This window comes from Nymphalis io, chromosome 27 (assembly GCF_905147045.1).
Source record: "Nymphalis io chromosome 27, ilAglIoxx1.1, whole genome shotgun sequence".
Taxonomy (NCBI): Eukaryota; Metazoa; Arthropoda; class Insecta; order Lepidoptera; family Nymphalidae; genus Nymphalis; species Nymphalis io.
This window is the reverse complement of record NC_065914.1, coordinates 2,246,463-2,266,854: the sequence shown is the minus strand read 5'-3', so window position 1 is coordinate 2,266,854 and position 20,392 is coordinate 2,246,463. Positions and strand designations below refer to the sequence as shown.

At 36.2% G+C, this 20,392-nt stretch overlaps 1 protein-coding gene across 7 annotated transcripts in view; it reads right to left on the bottom strand.

Moving 5' to 3' along the window:
- Positions 1 to 2,372: 2,372 nt before the first annotated feature.
- Positions 2,373 to 20,392, bottom strand: part of LOC126778781 (uncharacterized) — a 53,517-nt gene continuing 35,497 nt past the window's right edge. For 5 of the 7 annotated variants that reach the window (XM_050502425.1, XM_050502428.1, XM_050502430.1 and 2 more), the window contains 5 exons: positions 13,282 to 13,439; positions 12,548 to 12,834; positions 6,137 to 6,300; positions 4,616 to 4,694; positions 2,373 to 3,798 (listed from right to left, as the gene is read on the bottom strand). In XM_050502425.1, coding sequence (XP_050358382.1) covers positions 2,894 to 3,798; positions 4,616 to 4,694; positions 6,137 to 6,300; positions 12,548 to 12,834; positions 13,282 to 13,439 — 1,593 coding nt within the window. In that variant the 3' untranslated portion in view covers positions 2,373 to 2,893. The remainder of the gene's footprint in view (positions 3,799 to 4,615; positions 4,695 to 6,136; positions 6,301 to 12,547; positions 12,835 to 13,281; positions 13,440 to 20,392) is intronic. The other 2 variants (XM_050502426.1, XM_050502427.1) reach the window with 2 other exon arrangements.

Genomic DNA, 20,392 nt, shown 5'->3' with positions numbered 1-20,392 from the left:
ATTCTTCTTCTATATTTGATTCATAGAGTTTTCAACAGGAGAAAGAAGTGGAGCTATATTTCGACTTGAAACTGTTGATTCGCGTCCATTTCTATGCTTTACAAAAGAGTAATAGGGGTTACTTTGTAATAGTTTAACCTCTTCAACATATGGATCATATTTATTACGGATATTTTTTTTCATTAACACAGGTCCAGGAACTAACCAAGAAGGTAAAGATTCTCCATTAGATGATCTGCGAGGATGATTAAATAGCCGTTCGTGAGGAGTTGTATTGATTGACACAGAAGTGAACGAATTGCATGTAATGACATTGGCAGAACATGCTCCCAGTTTTCAATTGGCATTTCTCTTGCGCGAAGAGCAAGTTGTAAAGTTTTCCAAAAAGTACCATTGAGACGCTCGATTTGACCATTTCCACGTGGATTATAAGGTGTTGTTCTGCTACAAGCGATTCCCAAGGAACTTAAAAAATCTGTAAACTCTTTAGAAATAAAAGCAGATCCTCTATCGCTATGCATATAAAGAGGTGTTCCGAACATGTAAAATAAATCTTGTAAACATCTTATAACAGTTGAAGTTGTCATTTCCTTACAGGCATATGCGAAAGGAAATCTACTGTATTCATCAATTATTGTTAATAAGTATTTATTTGAAGTATTCGTCGGTAAAGGTTCTTTGAAGTGAATGTTTAGTCGCTCAAATGGTGCTGTTGCTTTTATTAGTTGACCTTTGGATTGTATAAAGCGAGGTTTAACTTCGGCACATATTGGGCAAGACAGTGTAACAGACTTTATATCATTTACCGAATACGGTAAATTTTTCATACGAATCCAATGCATCATTCTTACAATGCCAGGGTGGCAAAGAGAGTTATGCAACTCACGTAATTTATCAGTATTCATGTGAGCACATACTCTTGATAAAGCATCAGCAACTGTGTTTTCTTTACCCGGACGATATCAATCAATCAACAGCCAATCGTTGTCCACTGCTGAACATAGGCCTCTCCCAAGGTGCGCCAAAGCTCCCTGTCCTCCGCCTTCCGCATCCAGTTGGTGCCCGCCACCTTCTTAAGGTCGTCGGTCCACCTGGCTGGAGGGCGCCCTACGCTGCGCTTACCGATTCGCGGTCTCCACTCTAGGACTCGTCTGCTCCAACGGCCATCGGTCCTACGACATACGTGACCAGCCCACTGCCACTTCAGCCTGCTAATTTTGCAAGCTATGTCGGTGACTCCGGTTCTTTTCCTGATAATCTCATTTCTGATCTTATCCTTCAAAGATACTCCGAGCATAGCTCGCTCCATAGCACGCTGAGCGACTTTGAATTTGTGGACTAGTCCCGCAGTTAGTTAGTTAGTCCCGGACGATAACTTATGTCATATTTAAAACAATATAATTCGAGACGCCATCGTTCAAGCTTTTCATTTTTTATTTTACTGCAATGATTTTGATTGAATATAAATGCAATAGGGCGTTGATCTGTTAAAAGTAAAAAGTGTTTACCAGTTAAGTAATGACGCCATTTGCGAAGACTCTACAATGGCACATGCTTCTTTTTCAATTGAAGGTTGTCGTTGTTCTGAATTTGAAAGGGTTCTAAGACGTTGATCATCAGATGTGCTTGGTTCGGTTCTACATCAAATCTGTCAGGTCGGAGATAGCGAGACATTGTGGCTTGAGAAAAAAAATGTGTAGTATCGACAAAATCATCTTGAGACATATTTTAAGTTAATAAAATTGATACATAAAAGACAAAACCAAAAGGAAACTTGGCTTTTATTAACTTAAAGAATTGTACATAATAAGCTGACAATATGTAACATTTGACAGGATAAAAGAATAGTATAACTTCTTCATAAATTATACGTCATTTATCGATATAAATAATTAAGTGTTGTATTATAATTAAAGAATAATTAAGAACTGTTTTAGTGCATAATATAGCAAAAGTCGAGATGGCCCAGTGTTAAGAACGCGTGAATCTTAACCGATGATCTTGGGTTCAAACCCGGGGAAGCACCACTGAACTTTCATGTGCTTAATTTGTGATTATAATTCATCTCGTGCTTGACGGTGAAGGAAAACATCGTGAGGAAACCTGCATGTGTTTAATTTCACTGAAATTCAGCCATTTGTGCATTCCACCAACCTGAATTAGAGCAGCGTGGTGGAATAAGCTCCAAAATCTTCTCCTCAAAAAGGGAGAGGCCTTAGCTCAGCCGTGGGAAATTCACAGGCTGTTACTGGTATATATCAAAGCAAAATAAAATTTATTTCTTTAAAAATATCTTAATGTTGCCAGTACGAAAAAAATTAATTAAAAAATGGAACATTAATGGATTTAAAATAAGGAAATAAAACAAGTAATTTATGCAAAGTATCTCCACTTTATTGATCCCAAATTTTACAATTATAGATATGAATATACAGAATATTGACTAAATACTTACTTTTACATAATCTGTAACTTTTTTAAAAAGTAGACTTAATTTTACAACTAAGATCAATTCAAATTAGAGAGTCGACCATTTTGGTACTTTTTTTCAACCAATATGGTCAAAAATCTAATTATTAATTAAAATATAATTACGAATAAAATGTACATTTTTAGGTAGAATACAAAAAAAATGCCTGTTAATATATATACTTACATATATAACAAAAGTCTGTGACAAATTAAAATAAATATGTCCTACCTATGTACATAATATTTATAAATAAAATAATTGTCGTTCGCCATTTTTAATGTTTAATTTAAGTAAATTGTCGGGTAACTCTTTCTAGGAACTGGTGTTTTTTTATACTGTCAAAATGATTATTTTTAATGTTATTTTTTTTAATGCAGATTTTTATGGCACCGAGACTTAATTTGTGAACCCAAAGTTACTTTACTTTTTGCCTTCTAAGCACTTGCAGTTTGGAGTGTGTTCATGTTTACCGACTAATTCTTCGAAAGAGGGGTTGCTTGATACAGCGGGAGCAATGTACTGAGGGTCAGTGCGGCTTCCGGATGTTTCGTAATTAATAAGCTGTGGTTTCGTCGTGTAAGTAAAAATTTCCGGTTTTGTCGTGTATGAATAAACTTTAGGCTTGGTCGTGTAAGTAAATATTTCCGGTTTTGTCGTGTATGAAATAATTTCAGGTTTGGTCGTGTATGAAAAAACTTTAGGCTTGGTCGTGTAAGTAAATATTTCCGGCTTTGTCGTATATGAAAAAACTTTAGGCTTGGTCGTGTAAGTAATTATTTCCGGCTTTGTCGTATATGAAAAAACTTTAGGCTTGGTCGTGTAAGTAACTATTTCCGGCTTTGTCGTATATGAAAAAACTTTAGGCTTGGTCGTGTAAGTAATTATTTCCGGCTTTGTCGTGTATGAATTAACTTCAGGCTTGGTCGTGTATGAATAAACTTCAGGCTTGGTCGTGTAAATACCTATTTCCGGCTTTGTCTTGTATGAAATAAATGAGGGGTTTGTATGGTAACTTTCGATGATTTTCGGTATCGATCCTTTATTCGTAATTATTTTTAAAATTTCTGGTTCTTTCTTGATTACTGTCTGAGTAATTGTGTAGTTTTTTACGATTGGCTCGATGTATTTGATGTTAATTTCAATACCTCTACGCCTTAACGATATCGTATTGAAGCCATATACATATTTGACACCGTCTGTTATTATCACATTAGTTATGATAGTGTATTGAGTGAATTTTGCACTTTCGATTATCCCAATAGCCCATTGGTACCATTCTAGGTCGAATCTGTAGAAGGCTGCGATTTGATTACCAGTTTCACACCCTGAAAAAAAAAATTAAGTCAATTTCGAAATCATATACAATTTTCATTTTAAGCTTCTTCCTAAGAAGCGGAGGTTTTTGCCCAGCTGTGGGTTGTAACTTTTTACTTTTTATCTAATTTGAACCGAAGTATTTCAATTAGTATGAATAAGATAATTCTCATGCTTAGATAATTATTTAAAATGGCATTCCTTTTTGATCACTCGCTTCTATTTGGCTATATACAATCTCTCTAAGCTTTAAACTCTTGAGAAAAGGGCATAGTTCGTGGGATATTAATAGGTCAGGTATAATTCGGGTATGTGGCGGAGTTTTAATTTCAGCAGACATTAAGGTCTGTCGGTAGATGTTAAGGTGATTTTAGCGAACGGAGTATGGTGGAATGAGGATCTATTTAACAAAAGGCCTTTGGCTAGAAGTTGGATCAGGTTTACTATTAGGGACATTATGTTCTTGGAAAACGGAATGATTGAGAACTATATACATGACAGCGAAACTGTGTGCCGTCATCGATTTAGGCTATTAAATTTGAGAGGAGATTGATAGTAGACTTTTTGTTGTTGTCACTCTGGCGGAACGTGAAATGGACAGCCATATCATGGTTGGACGTCATCGACGGATCACCGTTAATTTTAATTGCGTTTGAATTATAATATAAGATGTATTTACCTAATAACTGTACTGATATGCCAATTTCAATAATAGAAAAATTCCATATTATATAACAAACTGCTCTCATCATAATTATTAAATGGTCTATTCTTTGATTTTCTTTGTAATCTAAAATATTTATATACGTATATGTAAATATTTCTTACCTGAGTCCCAAGAGTAAACGCCTCTGAACACGTACTGACCATCGCCGCCTGTACATGCGAGCGCACTACCGACATCGACCTGAAAATGAACAGAAACGTTGTTATATTTCACTTCCTACATTTCTGGCGGCATTGTACAAAACTTTCGTGGGCCCGTCGTTGTAAGACGTGAATCGTTACCGCTGATTCCGATTCATCTCGAGACGATTGATCGTGTGATCGGCGTTGAAGAAAAACATAGTGGGGAAACTTAAAGTTTATCCATCAACTCACGTCGAAGCAGGGTGATGGATAAAGTTTCAAACCTTCTCCTCAAAAAGAAGAGCAAGCCTTAGTTTAGCAGCGGGATATTGAAACGCGGTTACTAAACTCCACACGCCAGTTATATCACCGCTGTTTACTACTACTCCACACGCCAGTTATATCACCGCTGTCTGTCAGTTGAGGGAAAAAGGGCGATCAAACCAGTACAGGCCATTTGCCCGTAAAATAATAAAAAATATATTTGATATTGGCTTAATAACAATCCTTAAGGTATAAATCTATAAATAAACTATAAATCTTGTCAAATCAATTTTATATTAAATGTTCCAAGGAAATTCTAGAAGTTCACATCGGATGTTGGTGGTAAATTTATTCCAAATGTCAAGTATGTTAAAACAACAATGGTTTGCAAATTGTGCAATATGATTAGAAGATTCTTGTGTTCACGATTTTTTTTCTTTTTCCGGCGAGTATCCACGCTATTTGAGCGTAAAACTTCACGATTTTACAAACTGACTCAAAGTCAATGTCAGAATCATTACACATTATAGAAGAGTTACATTTGCTTTTGACTGTCAAACATCTACCACCAGTTCGGAAACACGTCAGACCTAAGGATGCCTTTATATCACATACAGTTTTTTTTTTTTTTATAGAATAGGAAGGTGGACGAGCATATGGGCCACCTGATGGTAAGTGGTCACCAAAGGCCCTTAGACATTGGCATTCTAAGAAATGTCAACCATCGCTTATAGCCAATGCGCCACCAACCTTGGGAACTAAGATTTTATGTCCCTTGTGCCTGTAATTACACTGGCTCACTCACAGTTATATATAATTAGTAATTATTACATGTTCGATACTAAAGGCTAATGTGATATTATAATATATAAATACAACTTTTCAATAGACCCTGCGGCAGGCCCAAGAAGCGCTGGTTTGATGTCGTGAGGGACGACATGAGAGACCACGATCTCACTAAGGATGCTTTAGATCGGGCAAAGTGGAGGAATAGATACAGGAAAGCGGACCCTGGCGTTAGTAGGCCGGGAAAACGCTAGGCAGAAGAAGAAGAGTCTATTCCAATAAAAAGTGGAGTAAAGACCGATAAACAAATTTGAACTTAAATTGACGCGATATTATTGGCCGAGATCTTGAATTATCTATGGTATTCAATATGGATTATAATTCTAAGATTTGTTTATCTTAACTCCTTCAATTTGAATAAGCTATTGTGATAATATTAAAGAAACATACCTTGCAGATATCATTCAATGGGTTTGAAGGTTGTCCACAAACGCAGCTGTCTTTATCGTATTTGTCTATTAGATTGGGGTAGTTCGAGCTCAACTTAGCTTGGCACTCTCCAGGTCTGAGCAGAGATACGTTCACGCTGTGCATGATGCTGCCGGAGAGGTGAGCTGAAAACATTACCAAAGGTTTTTAATGTAAAATGTTAAACACTTGAAGTTATATATATATATGTATATTTGATTGAAACATAAACGATAATTGATACATAATAATCATTTACGAGTTTTAATGTTTTAAAAGAAATATGTGCAAAACAAGCTGATTCATATAATATGTTTTCCTTAAATTTTGAATAGTGGATATGTTTGAATTTCAAAAGCTAACCGAAGACAAGTTTAAATAAATATTTATTTATAAACATGACTTTGAAGTTTTGAGGTTATCATGTTCATTTAACTTGATCGGTTAGAAATATAATAGAATTCATGTCATTAGTATTATTTATTACGTTTCTGTGTATATATTTTTTATTGTAAAACTTATGTAGTTAAGCTCACGGTCACCTATTTGAATGTTAAATTAAAAAAAAAAACTGTCTGTTTTTATTGACAACAGAGCAGATGCGTAAATTTATTACCGGGTCGTCAAAATATATCCTTACTTAAATAATATCGGAGATATTCATATATTGCTAATGAAATTCGTTTTTATTTTAAATTTAATGCAAATATATTTTTTTTAATAATTTCCAAACCGGTCGTAAATTATTGTCAATCAATTAGCAAGTGTAATGCTTGTATTTTAAATAAAACATTTAACCACAAAAGAGCAAAGTCATAAACAACTTTTATATTTATTAATTATCTTTATTAATCTGTGGTATTTTCAGAAAAAAAGGCGTTTTGATTGTCAGCGAAGCTTTTTTATCATAACTTTCCAAGTAAAATTAAAGTGGAAATAAGTAGACATATGAATCAATTATAAAACAAAGCATATAGATAAAATAATTAGGAATGCCTTTAAAATTTGTCGGTTTTATTAAAAGAATATGTCATGATTTCAAAAGCAATTAAGCTATTATCTTGCTATATTTCACACTTGTCCGTAATACCATTGAGTACGCATCACCAGTTTGGAAACCGAATTACAAAACTCACGTAAACAAACTTGAACGAATACAGAGAGGTTTCATTAGATTAGCCTACAAAGCTGAAAGCTGTCATTATCGTACAGATTTACGCGCTTACTACATTTTAAGCTAGACACTGTCGGTTGTCGGTCAATTAGTGATTTAACGTTTTTGTATAAACTAATCCATAGACAAATTGATTCACCAAAACTGCTATGCAAAATCTGCCTTGGAGTTCCAAGAACGCGCCCATTGTTTTCTAATTAACATTTTCGATTCCTAGATATAATACAAATTCAGGTAAATTCTCACCTTTATCATTGTAATACCCTCCAATTAAATCAATTCATCGATATCATGACTTCGACATTCTCAGTCAAAACCTCATTCATTTTAAGAAAAAAAAAAAAATGAATGTACTTAACTAGCAGCATTGCAGTTTTATCTATTTAATTCCTTATGTTTGTTTGTTATATATTCTTTATATTTAATTTTTGTTTATTTTTTGTGACCTTTATTAATTTAAATTGAGTGTAATGTCATACAATTTTATTGTTGTATGTGCCTGTAATGGTGTATCACAATGCACCAGCTCAATTACGTTATTTTTATTTTTATTTATATTAATTTGTTGATTGTGTTTTTTATATCAATAAATAAATAAAAAAGAATTGTTTACATTAAAGGTTTATTTATTACTATTCCTGCTATATTTAAATCTGCTACGTGTTATTATATTTATTTACTATAAAAAGAAATATCACATATATTGCTTGTCTGGACAGGTGTCTAGTCAAGCATGTATGTATGGTGTCAGGTGTAAAACAAAATAAATTCGTTCCTAAACTGGCAGAAAAGCAAAAATAACAGATAAATAATATTCATACTAATAAACGTAAAATGTAAAAAATACTTGTCGAAGGTCACAAATTATAAAGCCAATAAATTATGCGATTTGTTTGTCATTGGAAATTGATTGAAAAGTGTAATAAATAATAATTAATATATACGTTTAATTTAAATGCAAAATAAGTTTTAAAAAAAGTATAAATATATGATTATTGTTATTTGCAATTTTCGATAATTTTTTTTTTTATAACAGCAATATTACTAATAGGTGGGATGGCCACACGATTATAATATTTAATAGTTTTCTTTTAAAATGTAAATTAACAAATCAATATAAATATAACAAAATAAAATCAATAAAACCATTTTTATTTATTTTTCTGTTCCGTTCCTTACATACAATGCGTCACCAATCTTGGGAATTAAGTTTTTTTTGTTATAGAATAGGAAGGCGGACGAGCATATTGGCCACCTGGTGGTAAGTGGTCACCAACGCCCTTAGACATTGGCATTGTAAGATATGTCAACCATCGCTTACATAGCCAATGCGCCACCAACCTTGGGAACTAAGATTTTATGTCCCTTGTGCCTGTTAAACTGGCTCACTCCCCCTTCAAACCGGAACACAACAATACCAACTACTGCTGTTTTGCGGTAGAATATCTGATGAGTGGGTGGTACCTACCCAGACGAGCTTGCACAAAGCCCTACCACCAGTGATGAAGAATAATAAGTGAAGATGTTACGTCCCTTGTGTCTGTAGTTACACTGAGCCACTAACTTCTTTAAAATTGCTTCAATCGTTTAGCCGTGAAAGCGTAACAGACATACAGAGAGAGAGTTACTTTCGCATTTATATTCAATATATATAGTAATTTGCACTTCGATTCTATAGATACGCCACATTAAATGTATATATTATAACGGTGTTTGATATTTACCAACTTAAATCCTAGCTTAGATCTTGATTTGCATTTAATGTAAAATACGATAAAAATATTTACTTTAAATTAAAACATTATTGAGAAAATATAATATATACTAGTTACCACGCGGCTTTACCTACATAGAGGAGGTTCATCGTTCATTCTAAGTCTCATCCAAATCCGTTCAGCATTTTTTGCGTCCAGTCCAAATATAAAAAAACTTTCATACTTAAAAGAATAGAAATAATATTATGTAACAATTCGTTGATGTCCCACGGCTGGGCAAAGGTAACGATAATGTTTGTACCTTTCAAGGCACGGAAAATCAGCGTCGAACATTTGCAGGTGTTCGATTCCCCCGGTGTTTGATAGTCTTATGTTTGTTTTGTTATGTATATATCTGTTAGCAATGTGTGTTTAAATTAATGTCTATTATATATACTCTTCCTTATTCAACCACTTCAAATGCAAACGCACCGTATTGCGCCATGTCACGTCTTAATAAAACCTAATGATTTTTCTTAATTATAAACATTGCTGAAGGTTAACACAATCAATGAATTGGCCAATCAAATATATTTCGTAATTAGTTAAAAGTGGTATGTCACATTATTTGTACATCTCTATTTAATTAACTTCAAAATATTTATAAATTACGTAATAATTATTTACACGCCAATCCGTCGCGATTTGTGTATTTATATATAATACTAGTTACCAACCCCTGTTTTTACGGGTTGAATATGGGTCATAGAGCGTTTTTATTAAACGATAAAAACACTACAAATAAATATTGATAATTTCCACTTCGAGAAACTTCTCTGGGCAATGCAGAATAACTAACCAGTTTAATTTGTAAGAGCGTAAACTTTATAAGCGTAAATTTTATAAATATATATTCAAATAAAGGTTTTTATACCTATACATAATTGATAATTATCAAAATCTTTTTTTTATAGAATAAGTACGAAGACCAGTATATGGGCCACATGATGGTACGTCCAACGTCCATAGACTTTGGCATTGTAATAAATGTTAACCATCGCTCACATCGCCAATGCGCCACTAACCTTGGTAACTAAGGTGTCCCTTGTGCCTGTAATTACACTGGCTCATTCACCCTTCAAACCGGAACAAAACAATACCAAGTACTGCTGTTTTGTGGTAGAACATCTGGGTGGTACCTACCCAGACAAGCTTGCACAAAGCCTTACCAGTAAAAGATTTATAGAATCGGCTTATAGAATAACACTTTTATAGGATGTTATTCTACGAACAATGAAGTAACGAATCGTATATTGATCGTATCGTGTACAAAAAGAATTTATTTTTATTCTGTTCACATTCTTTTGTCAAAAAACATGACAATTCAAAAGTGCTTATGAAGCCTTTAAATAAGCGTTTACTTGAATAAAGATTAATTTATATATTTTTTTTTAATTGTTAAATTATATTAGCATACATAACAATCTAAAAACCATCCATGTTTATAGATAGTTAAAATAAAATTGAATCAAATTTAAATATAAACGACTACCCAACCAATTTGAATAATTTTGCTTTTAAGTTTATTAATGTATTTTTTTTTTTAACTTTTTTTTCAATAACAGATAATAAATTAATACTTAACCGTTTTATGGTAATGATATTGATGTTTATTTAATATAATTATTCTTCGTCTTAAATATTATATATTTCAAAGTATGATATTGATGATAATAATATTCAGGACGAATGTGTCTGATTTTTGCATGTGTTTTGTGTCTAGATTTTTATTACTGTTACATTCGTATTATTAATGAGTTATTTGTATTAATATAATAAAGTTAATCAGTTTTTTTGGACGCGCAAATATTTTTGCGTTTGATAGCCTAATTATTGAAAAAAGGTTTTATTGTATATAGGATCGTCTCTAACATGATGTTTTGACACACGCGGGCGTTCGGGGTCACAAACAGCGAGCGGAGTTTACAAAGAAGTAGCTAGTATTTAAAATGAGTAATACGCAAGAAATTGCGTGTTCGTCAAATCCCAAAACGCAAGACTGCAAACTTTAAATTACTATTTGTTAATAAGCCATGTCTCTCAGATATCCTAACTCATATTATAAATACAAATGTGAGTTCGTTTGTTTGTTACGCTTTCACGCCTAAGCCACTTAACCGATTTAAAAAATTATTTTACCAACGGAAAGCTTCATTTTGTCCCCGTATTCTCACGGGAACGGGAATTACGCGAGTGAAACCGCGTGGAAAACGCTAGTAACAAAATATAACATATTATATATTATTATTATATACACATATATAATAACAAACATACAGACGTGTCGTATAATCGATCAATCAATATTAACATAGATATGGTATGCGAAATTTACATTGTCATATAAGTTTATAATTCTCAGAAATATCGAAAATATTATCATAATTTCCTTCACCGCCGAGCACGAGATGAATTATAAACACAAATTGAGCAAATGAAAATTCAGTAATGCTTACCCTGATCAACATTATCTTTGAACCCACCATCATCGGTTAAGGTTCACGCGTCCTAATCACTAGCCCTGCATTGGGACGTATAAATTTTTAAAACAAATGAGTATCGGAATCAGAAAGCGACTTACGTAAGTTAAGCGACAACCGTGTATTTACATAAGTAGTATAAACAAAAATGTTTTTAAGCAATAAAACAATATGAATACAAGCATACGGTTTTACCAATCGCTAATATTTTGAGTAAGCAGTGTTACTTTCGCCCTGCTGTGAAAGACAACGTGAGGTAACCTACATGTGTTGGAGGAAACGTGATAAATGCCTCGTAATGCTACGTTCCGCATTACGGAAACTTTTTTCCTTATATAAAATAGGTAGATTGGTTACCTGATTGTAAGCAGGCATTGTAACCAGTCACCTATAGACACTGGCGATTGCCAATGCGCCACCAACTTTCAGAACACTTTTTTGGCATTTATACTTCAAACCGGAACACAACAATACCAAAACTGTTTGGTGGTCGAATATGTGATAAATAAAATAGATCAACGATATATAATCCGATTAGAGACGAAAAAACAGCTTGACTTTTTGACTTTTTGAATTTTTATCCTCAACGATCATAAGCCGTTCTTTGCTTTTAAATGGCGGAAAAATATACCAACCGCTTTTGACGTTAACAATGTGACAACGATCGTCACGGAAAAAAATGAATTTGAAAAAGCGATCCAACCTTAATACGCTTGTAATATTAAAGGCCAATCGCGCAGCAGCAGTGTGGAATATTCTTCAATCCTTTATTTAGAAAAGGTCTGCAAACAGCAGTACCTTGCAGATTTACTAACTAACAGAACTACTTGTATCTTTTACCGTTATATATGTGTTTGATGTACAGATACTTGATATTTTTGGATATCTATTTGTGATTACATCAAATATTGGCAAATATGTCAATTATTTTTGATAATAACGATATTCTGGCAACACTTTTAATCAAAATAAAAAAAATTCTCACCTTGTAACACGTCCTTGCCCCATCCAGTAACGATGCAATATCCAATGCCGTTGTAATATTCTTCTATAGTTTCTTCAGCCCTGGGCAAGCATATGGGGTTGATATTCTTGGCGAATCGCAAGTTTTCAGCGAGTACTAAGATTGCGGAGTCGTATGCGGCACTTCCTCTTACGTAGAGGGGATGAAGTAGGATCGTCTTGACTTGAACGATTTGGAATGGTAGAGGCTCATCATCGATTCCAAGTTTCCATTCACCACCCTTGATCAGCACGTTCTTAGCGTCCAAGCTAGAAAGATATATTAAGTATAAAGATGTTGATTTATGCTTTTTTGTGTTATAGATAGAGCCACCTGGTTTTATGGATGGTTACCTAGATATTGGTAATATAAAGCATTAAACATTCCTTACATCACCAATGCGCCACCAACTTTGGGATGTTATGTCCCTTGTGCCTGTACTTACACTACTATTTGGCGATGGAATATCTGATGAGGTGGACCTACCCAGACGGGCTTGCAGAAATCTCTACTACTGTTTATTAACATCTAAATAATCAAGGGATTTGGTCAATCTATAATCCATAAAGTCTAACGCAGTTTTTATATTAAACGAATCGCTATTCGTAAAAAATAAACTTCCAAAACACGATCGTGAAATGATCGTTTTATATATTAAATATATATTCTGAAATGATTCTTGATAAGAAAAATGTTCTTGTTATAAAATATCTTACCCGTCAACACAAGCAGCCGATGTCACAACAACATCTGGTCTTGTGATCACACCGCCGCAGAGAAGGCTCTTGTTGGTCTGGAGCAGCACCATCGCTTGCCAAGGAATTTCGGCGAAATCTACTTCCAATTTATTACGATCGCCATATGGCCTTTGACCCTGGGGAAGAAGACAAACATGAGCTACACGCGTACATCATTGAATTAACATTCGCTTGTCGATATTATTTAATCCGGATGAAATATATTTCTTTAACTATTTATTTACTTTAACTACACCATCTTCTAATCATTAATGGCCTTATTTATAAACATCACACAATGTTTTCTCTTCTTCTCCCTAATGTCAAATCATTAGTGTCAGAAAGGGAGAAATCAGTGTATAACTGAACAGTCGCTAAGTAACGTTTATAAGAAAGACATATTTACGAACTTATTTATATATTTACTAATAAGTATTTAAGCATTTAGTTTATTATTTATTAACTAATTTACCTCTTTCTCTCATTATTCATTTGACATTCGAAAGAAGAAGACACAGAATTTAACTAATCACCCGCTAAACGTTTTTTTTTTTATAGAATAGGAAGGTGGACGAGCATATGGGCCACCTGATGGTAAGTGGTCACCAAACGCCCTTAGACATTGGCATTGTAAGAAATGTCAACCATATCTTATAGCCAATGCGCCACCAACCTTGGGAACTAAGAATATCTGATGAGTGGATGGTACCCACCCAGACGAGCTTGCACAAAGCCCTACCACCAGTGAAATAAGTAATTTTTATAAGTAAGGCCGTTATCTTTATCAGTTTAACTTACAGGCACTTTTGAAAATAGTTTTAAATATAGAATCTTATAAGAATTAATTTAAATAATTACGTTTAAATTAAGGAGTAAAAGTTTTTAATTCACTATTTTAATATTTTAAAACATTAAAATAAATTTATACAGATATAATATAATAAACTAAATTCTTCGCTTAGTATAAATGATAAATGTAACAAACATTTAGTAAGCCGAGTTATATTCTACAGTATACCCGAGTTGTCGTGTCATCAATTATTTAACCTTCATAACATACACGAAGGTTGTTTAAAAAGAGATTATATATTAAATATTAAATTTAAAAACTGTTTTAAGCTTAATAACATTTCTAAAATGCTTATTAATCGTATATGGCAACACATTGCGACACCTAACCAGACATCTGATGTATTAACTGTTGAAATGATGTTGTAACATTAAAATTCTTAGCACCGAATATTCTAAGGTCAAATGTTATGTGTTAAATACACATGGTTCTTTCCAATTTATAATATAATTAACATACTGATATCTGGTATAATGAGGGCGAAGCGAAGTCAGATTTTAAAGGAGTGATCCACTTTAATTACTGAAAGGCTGTGTCGTCGTAGACTTATTTTTATTTTTTTATTTATTAATCCTTTATTGCACACACTTTACAAATATTTAGTAACATATAATAGCAAGTAGAACATGTAGTATGCAAAGGCCTTATCACTTACAGTGATCTCTTCCAGGCAACCTCTGTAAAGATAAATGTTAATGTGTTTTTTTAGCCAGGATCACTAATCGGGCATAGTGTGCGAACAACTTATACTTATACTGGTGGTAGGGATTTGTGCAAGCTCGTCTGGGTAGGTACCACCCACTCATCAGATATTCTACCGCAAAACAGCAATACTTGATATTGTTGTGTTCCGGTTTGAAGGGTGAGTGAGCCAGTGTAATTACAGGCACAAGGGACATAAAATCTTAGTTCCCAAGGTTGGTGGCGCATTGGATATGTAAGCGATGGTTGACATTTCTTACAATGCCAATGTCTAAGAGTGTTGGTGACCACTTACCATCAGGTGGCCCATATGCTCGTCCGCCTTCCTTTTCTATAAAAAAAAAAAAAACTTAAAATTTAAGAAGCTTGATACAAATATGTAATATACCAACCCACATACATATATATACATATACACTTATACATACATACATACATGCATACATACATACATACAAACAAACTTATATAAGAAATAAATAACCATGGAAGTAATTTTAACTGCTTCATACTATTTATAAACAAAACTAATTTTTTTTATATGCCACACTAACGACTACTCTAATTACGCCTTTTATTAAAAAGAGATTTTGTAATAACTGTTCTTTATTCAAACATTTATATTTATTTATTTACGTAAAATTGTGAATTGGCTTTTTTAAAATAATTTATAATTAGATGGCAGACGAGCAAACAGCCTACACGAACTCTAAAAAATATAACCGATTAAAAAATACTATATTTAATTTCGATTTTAAAAGTATATTTATCAATCAGCTGGTATATAACATGCCAATATTATAAAGGCCATTATTTATTTTTTTATATAATTTAAATTGTCAAAATAATAATATACTAACTAAACTCGATTATTTGGCATATTAAATCAAATTTATTCAACATAGAAGTATTACTGTTTGCCAAATTAGAAACTACCACCGGTTCGGAAACGAAATACCCTGACCTGAGAAGAACCGCCGTGGAGTACCGGCTTAGAATAGTACTCCCCCAATCTCATCCCGCTCTCATAAACATCTTACCCCCTACTGCGCTCGCCAACACGCCTGCCCAGCGCGGCGAGTATGGGCAAACCCCTCCCTAAATGGCAGATGCGCCCAAAAAAAGGCCCCCAGTTACCGGCAAGCCCGCTAGGCCCGACCAAGGTAGCGGTCGCGGTATCGGCAGGGCAGGGGGTGCTAAGAATCACCGGTTCACGGCAGGCTACCGTATAAAGCGACTGAAAATGGCAACGTATAATGGACGCTCGATGAGGCTGGACCATCACCTCGCCGAATTAGAAGTAGAGTTAAGTCATATAAACTGGCATATACTGGGGTTATCTGAAGTCCGAAGACAGGGGGAGGACACGATAACTCTAGAGTCCGGTAACTTACTCTACTTCCGCGAAGGTGATAACCTCTCCCAGGGTGGTGTCGGTTTTCTAGTCAAAAAGGATCTCATTAGCAGCATTGTGGAAATCAGTAGTGTGTCGAACCGGGTAGCGTACCTTGTCCTAAAACTTTCCGACAGGTACTCCCTGAAGGTTGTACAGGTATATGCGCCAACTTCGACATACTCTGATGATGTGGTCGAAGCGATGTACGAGGACATCGCAAAGGCCCTCAACGACACCTCGAGGGCCCACTACAATGTTGTTATGGGAGACTTTAATGCTAAAGTGGGAGTACAAGATAGCGGTGAATCGAAAGTCGGACCTTACGGCTTGGGCTGCAGAAATCACAGGGGGCAAATGCTGGTAAACTTTCTCGAAGCGCAGGGGCTTTTTTTGATGAATTCTTTCTTTCAAAAGAAGCCTCAGAGGAGGTGGACCTGGCGAAGCCCCGATAACGTGACAAGGAACGAGATAGACTTTATCATTTCGAATAAAAGGCACATATTTAGAGATGTTTCAGTGATCAACAGGTTTAATACCGGAAGTGATCACCGCTTGGTTCGAGGCACTCTAAATATCAACTTAAAAGCCGAAAGATCGAGAATGATGAGGTCTACTCTCCGACCTACCATGCTCCAAGCTGCTCAAGGCTCCGAAAAGTTCCAAATGGAACTTCAAAATCAATTCACCGCGTTGGAAACCATAAGCAGCATTGATGAGAGAACCGACACGCTGGTCAAAATACTGCAAAACACATCCCGCAAGTGTTTACCGCCACAGAGAAGAGACAACGCACCAAAACTCTCTGCTGAGACACTCGAGCTCATGAGAAAACGACGAGAACTACCATCGTTTTTGTCAGATAAGGCCTTAAACCGAACAATAAAAACGCTGACGCGACGCGATCTCCGACGCTCCAATACCCGTGCCATCAAGGCTGCGATTGAGCAAAATCGGGGATCGAAAGTGTTCGCTCGCAAGTTTGGGAGGCCGCGTCTGACAAAACTTAAAACTGAAAATGGTGGGGTCGTTACCTCTAGGCCTGAGATTATCGGAGAAGTAGAGAGGTTTTATGGGCAGTTGTTCTCTTCAAGATCGGATAAACCCGTGGGAATCAGTATTGATGACCAGCGCGCCCCTCTTATGCGCCATTACCCCGAGGAGCTCCCGGTCGTTGACCAAGGAGAGATTAGGGCGGCTCTAGAACAGCTTAAAAACAACAAAGCTCCGGGAGATGACGGAATCACAACAGAGTTGCTTAAGGCAGGCGGGACCCCGGTCCTGAAAGAGCTAGCAAGCCTCTTTAATTCCGTCATCCAACATGGCAAGACCCCGGAAACGTGGAGCGGGAGTGAGGTGGTACTGTTTTTCAAGAAAGGTGATAAAACCCTCTTGAAAAACTACAGACCAATCTACCTCCTGAGTCACGTGTATAAGCTGTTCTCAAGAGTCGTCACGAACCGTCTCGCCAGACGACTTGACGAGTTCCAGCCCCCAGAGCAAGCCGGCTTTCGATCAGGCTACAGCACCGTGGACCACATCCATACTGTTCGGCAGATTGTGCAGAAGACCGAAGAGTACAATCAGCCGCTGTGTATGGCATTTGTGGACTACGAGAAAGCCTTCGACTCCATCGAAACCTGGGCAGTGCTCGACTCATTGCAGAGATGTCATATCGATTGGAGATATATCGAGGTACTGAGATGTCTGTACAACGCCGCTACAATGACTGTCCACATCCAGGACTGTAAGACGAAGGCGATCCAACTGCGCAGAGGGGTGAGACAGGGGGATGTAATATCCCCGAAACTGTTCACCAACGCGTTGGAAGACGTTTTCAAAACGCTGGATTGGACTAGGTATGGAGTCAATGTAAACGGCGAGTACATCTCACACCTTCGATTTGCCGACGATATCGTCATCATGATGACTTATGGATCAGAGACGTGGTCGCTCACAATGGGCCTCATAAGAAGGCTCAAGGTCACTCAAAGGGCAATGGAGAGGGCTATGCTCGGAGTTTCTCTGCGAGATCGAATCAGAAATGATGAAATCCGCAGGCGAACCAAAGTAACCGACATAGCCCGAAGAATTGCTAAATTGAAGTGGCAGTGGGCGGGGCACATTGCTCGCAGAACCGACGGCCGCTGGGGCAGAAAGGTTCTCGAGTGGCGACCACGAACCGGAAGACGCAGCGTGGGCAGGCCCCCTACAAGGTGGACCGACGACTTAGAACGAGTCGCGGGAAGCCGTTGGATGCGGGCAGCGCAAGATCGGCCAACGTGGAAATCCTTGGGGGAGGCCTTTGTCCAGCAGTGGACGTCTTTCGGCTGGTGATCGTCATCATAGCAGAGTCGCTGGAACAACTCACCGGAATGCTGCGTAGCCTAGGCGAGTCTTCCCGGTGTGTCGGTCTCGGTATGAACTTGGACAAGACCAAGGTCATGTTCAATAGGCATGTCGTGCCGGGACCGATATACGTCGAGGGGAAACCTCTCGAAGTTGTTAGTGAATATACCTACCTAGGACAGATAATACAAGTCGGTAGGAACAACTTCGAGAAGGAAGCCGATCGAAGAATTCGCTTGGGATGGGCAGCATTTGGCAACCTTCGTCAAGTCCTCAAGTCGTCTATACCGCAATGTTTGAAGACGAAAGTCTTCAACCAATGCGTCTTACCTGCCATGACATACGGTGCCGAAACGTGGACACTAACTGCGGGACTAGTCCACAAATTCAAAGTCGCTCAGCGTGCTATGGAGCGAGCTATGCTCGGAGTATCTTTGAAGGATAAGATCAGAAATGAGATTATCCGGAAAAGAACCGGAGTCACCGACATAGCTTGCAAAATTAGCAGGCTGAAGTGGCAGTGGGCTGGTCACGTATGTCGTAGGACCGATGGCCGTTGGAGCAGACGAGTCCTAGAGTGGAGACCGCGAATCGGCAAGCGCAGCGTAGGGCGCCCTCCAGCCAGGTGGACCGACGACCTTAAGAAGGTGGCGGGCACCAACTGGATGCGGAAGGCGGAGGACAGGGAGCTTTGGCGCACCTTGGGAGAGGCCTATGTTCAGCAGTGGACAACGATTGGCTGTTGATTGATTGATTTGATTGAGAAGAACCGGCGAAAGAAACACAACTATACAAATAACAAAATGGCGATCGGTTGAAAGGTATGTTGGTAAACTTATAATAAGATGTATGTATGTTAATTTTAATAGTGTTTGGTCGAACGGTATCCAAGTCTATTAAAAATAGACTTACCAACATTATTTTTCTAGTAACCCTTACAAACAATGTCATTTTGTCTAAATTGACCACTTGCTACCAATTCCTGTTAAAGTTGTATTGGTTCCAAGCAAAATTTAACCTTCATTTTATAATTATAATAATTTTTCATAGTGTTGCATTTATTTAATAATAATAAACATTCACATCGTATTAATAATTTTCGATAAATTATTCGATTAAATTATGCATCTGTGATTTATTTTATAGCGACAAAAAGATGACTGCAGACGAATACTAAATTCCAACACAGGTGTTCAATAGAATTTAACGAGTTTTTCAACATGACGGTTAAAAAAACAAAAACTTAAGTGACAGACACATTCTTTATATATTCTTTGTTGCTGACAGGAATCAAATTCCATCAGATCATGATCAGATGTCTGAATTGTCATGTAGATGACATGTATGGTTAAAAAATTAATTCATTTTTAAAATACGTTTCTATTGTGTCGTTTTCTCGTTGTGTATTTATATATAAAGTTATCAACAGAATATTCCACTGCGTCATAACCACCTTACATTTTTAACAAGGCTCGCAGTACAAGATACTACATAAATAATAAACACAAGTTAAGCTCGTAAGTAAGCATCGTAACTTAATTGTTTGGATCTCACGAACTTCAGCTTTTAGACCCGTGTGCTAAAACATGACCATAGACTATTCCAACCACAACAGTAAAGACAAATAAACAGCTTTGACCTTGTGCTGAGGCGATACTATTGGTCGAGATCTTGGATGACATATATACACTATGGATTCGCGTAAAAATGCTTACATGTCCTCATGTGTAAAATGTTTTACATGTCCGAGAAGCTCTAATCGAAAGTTTGGGTGTAAAATTAACAATGGTTATGTG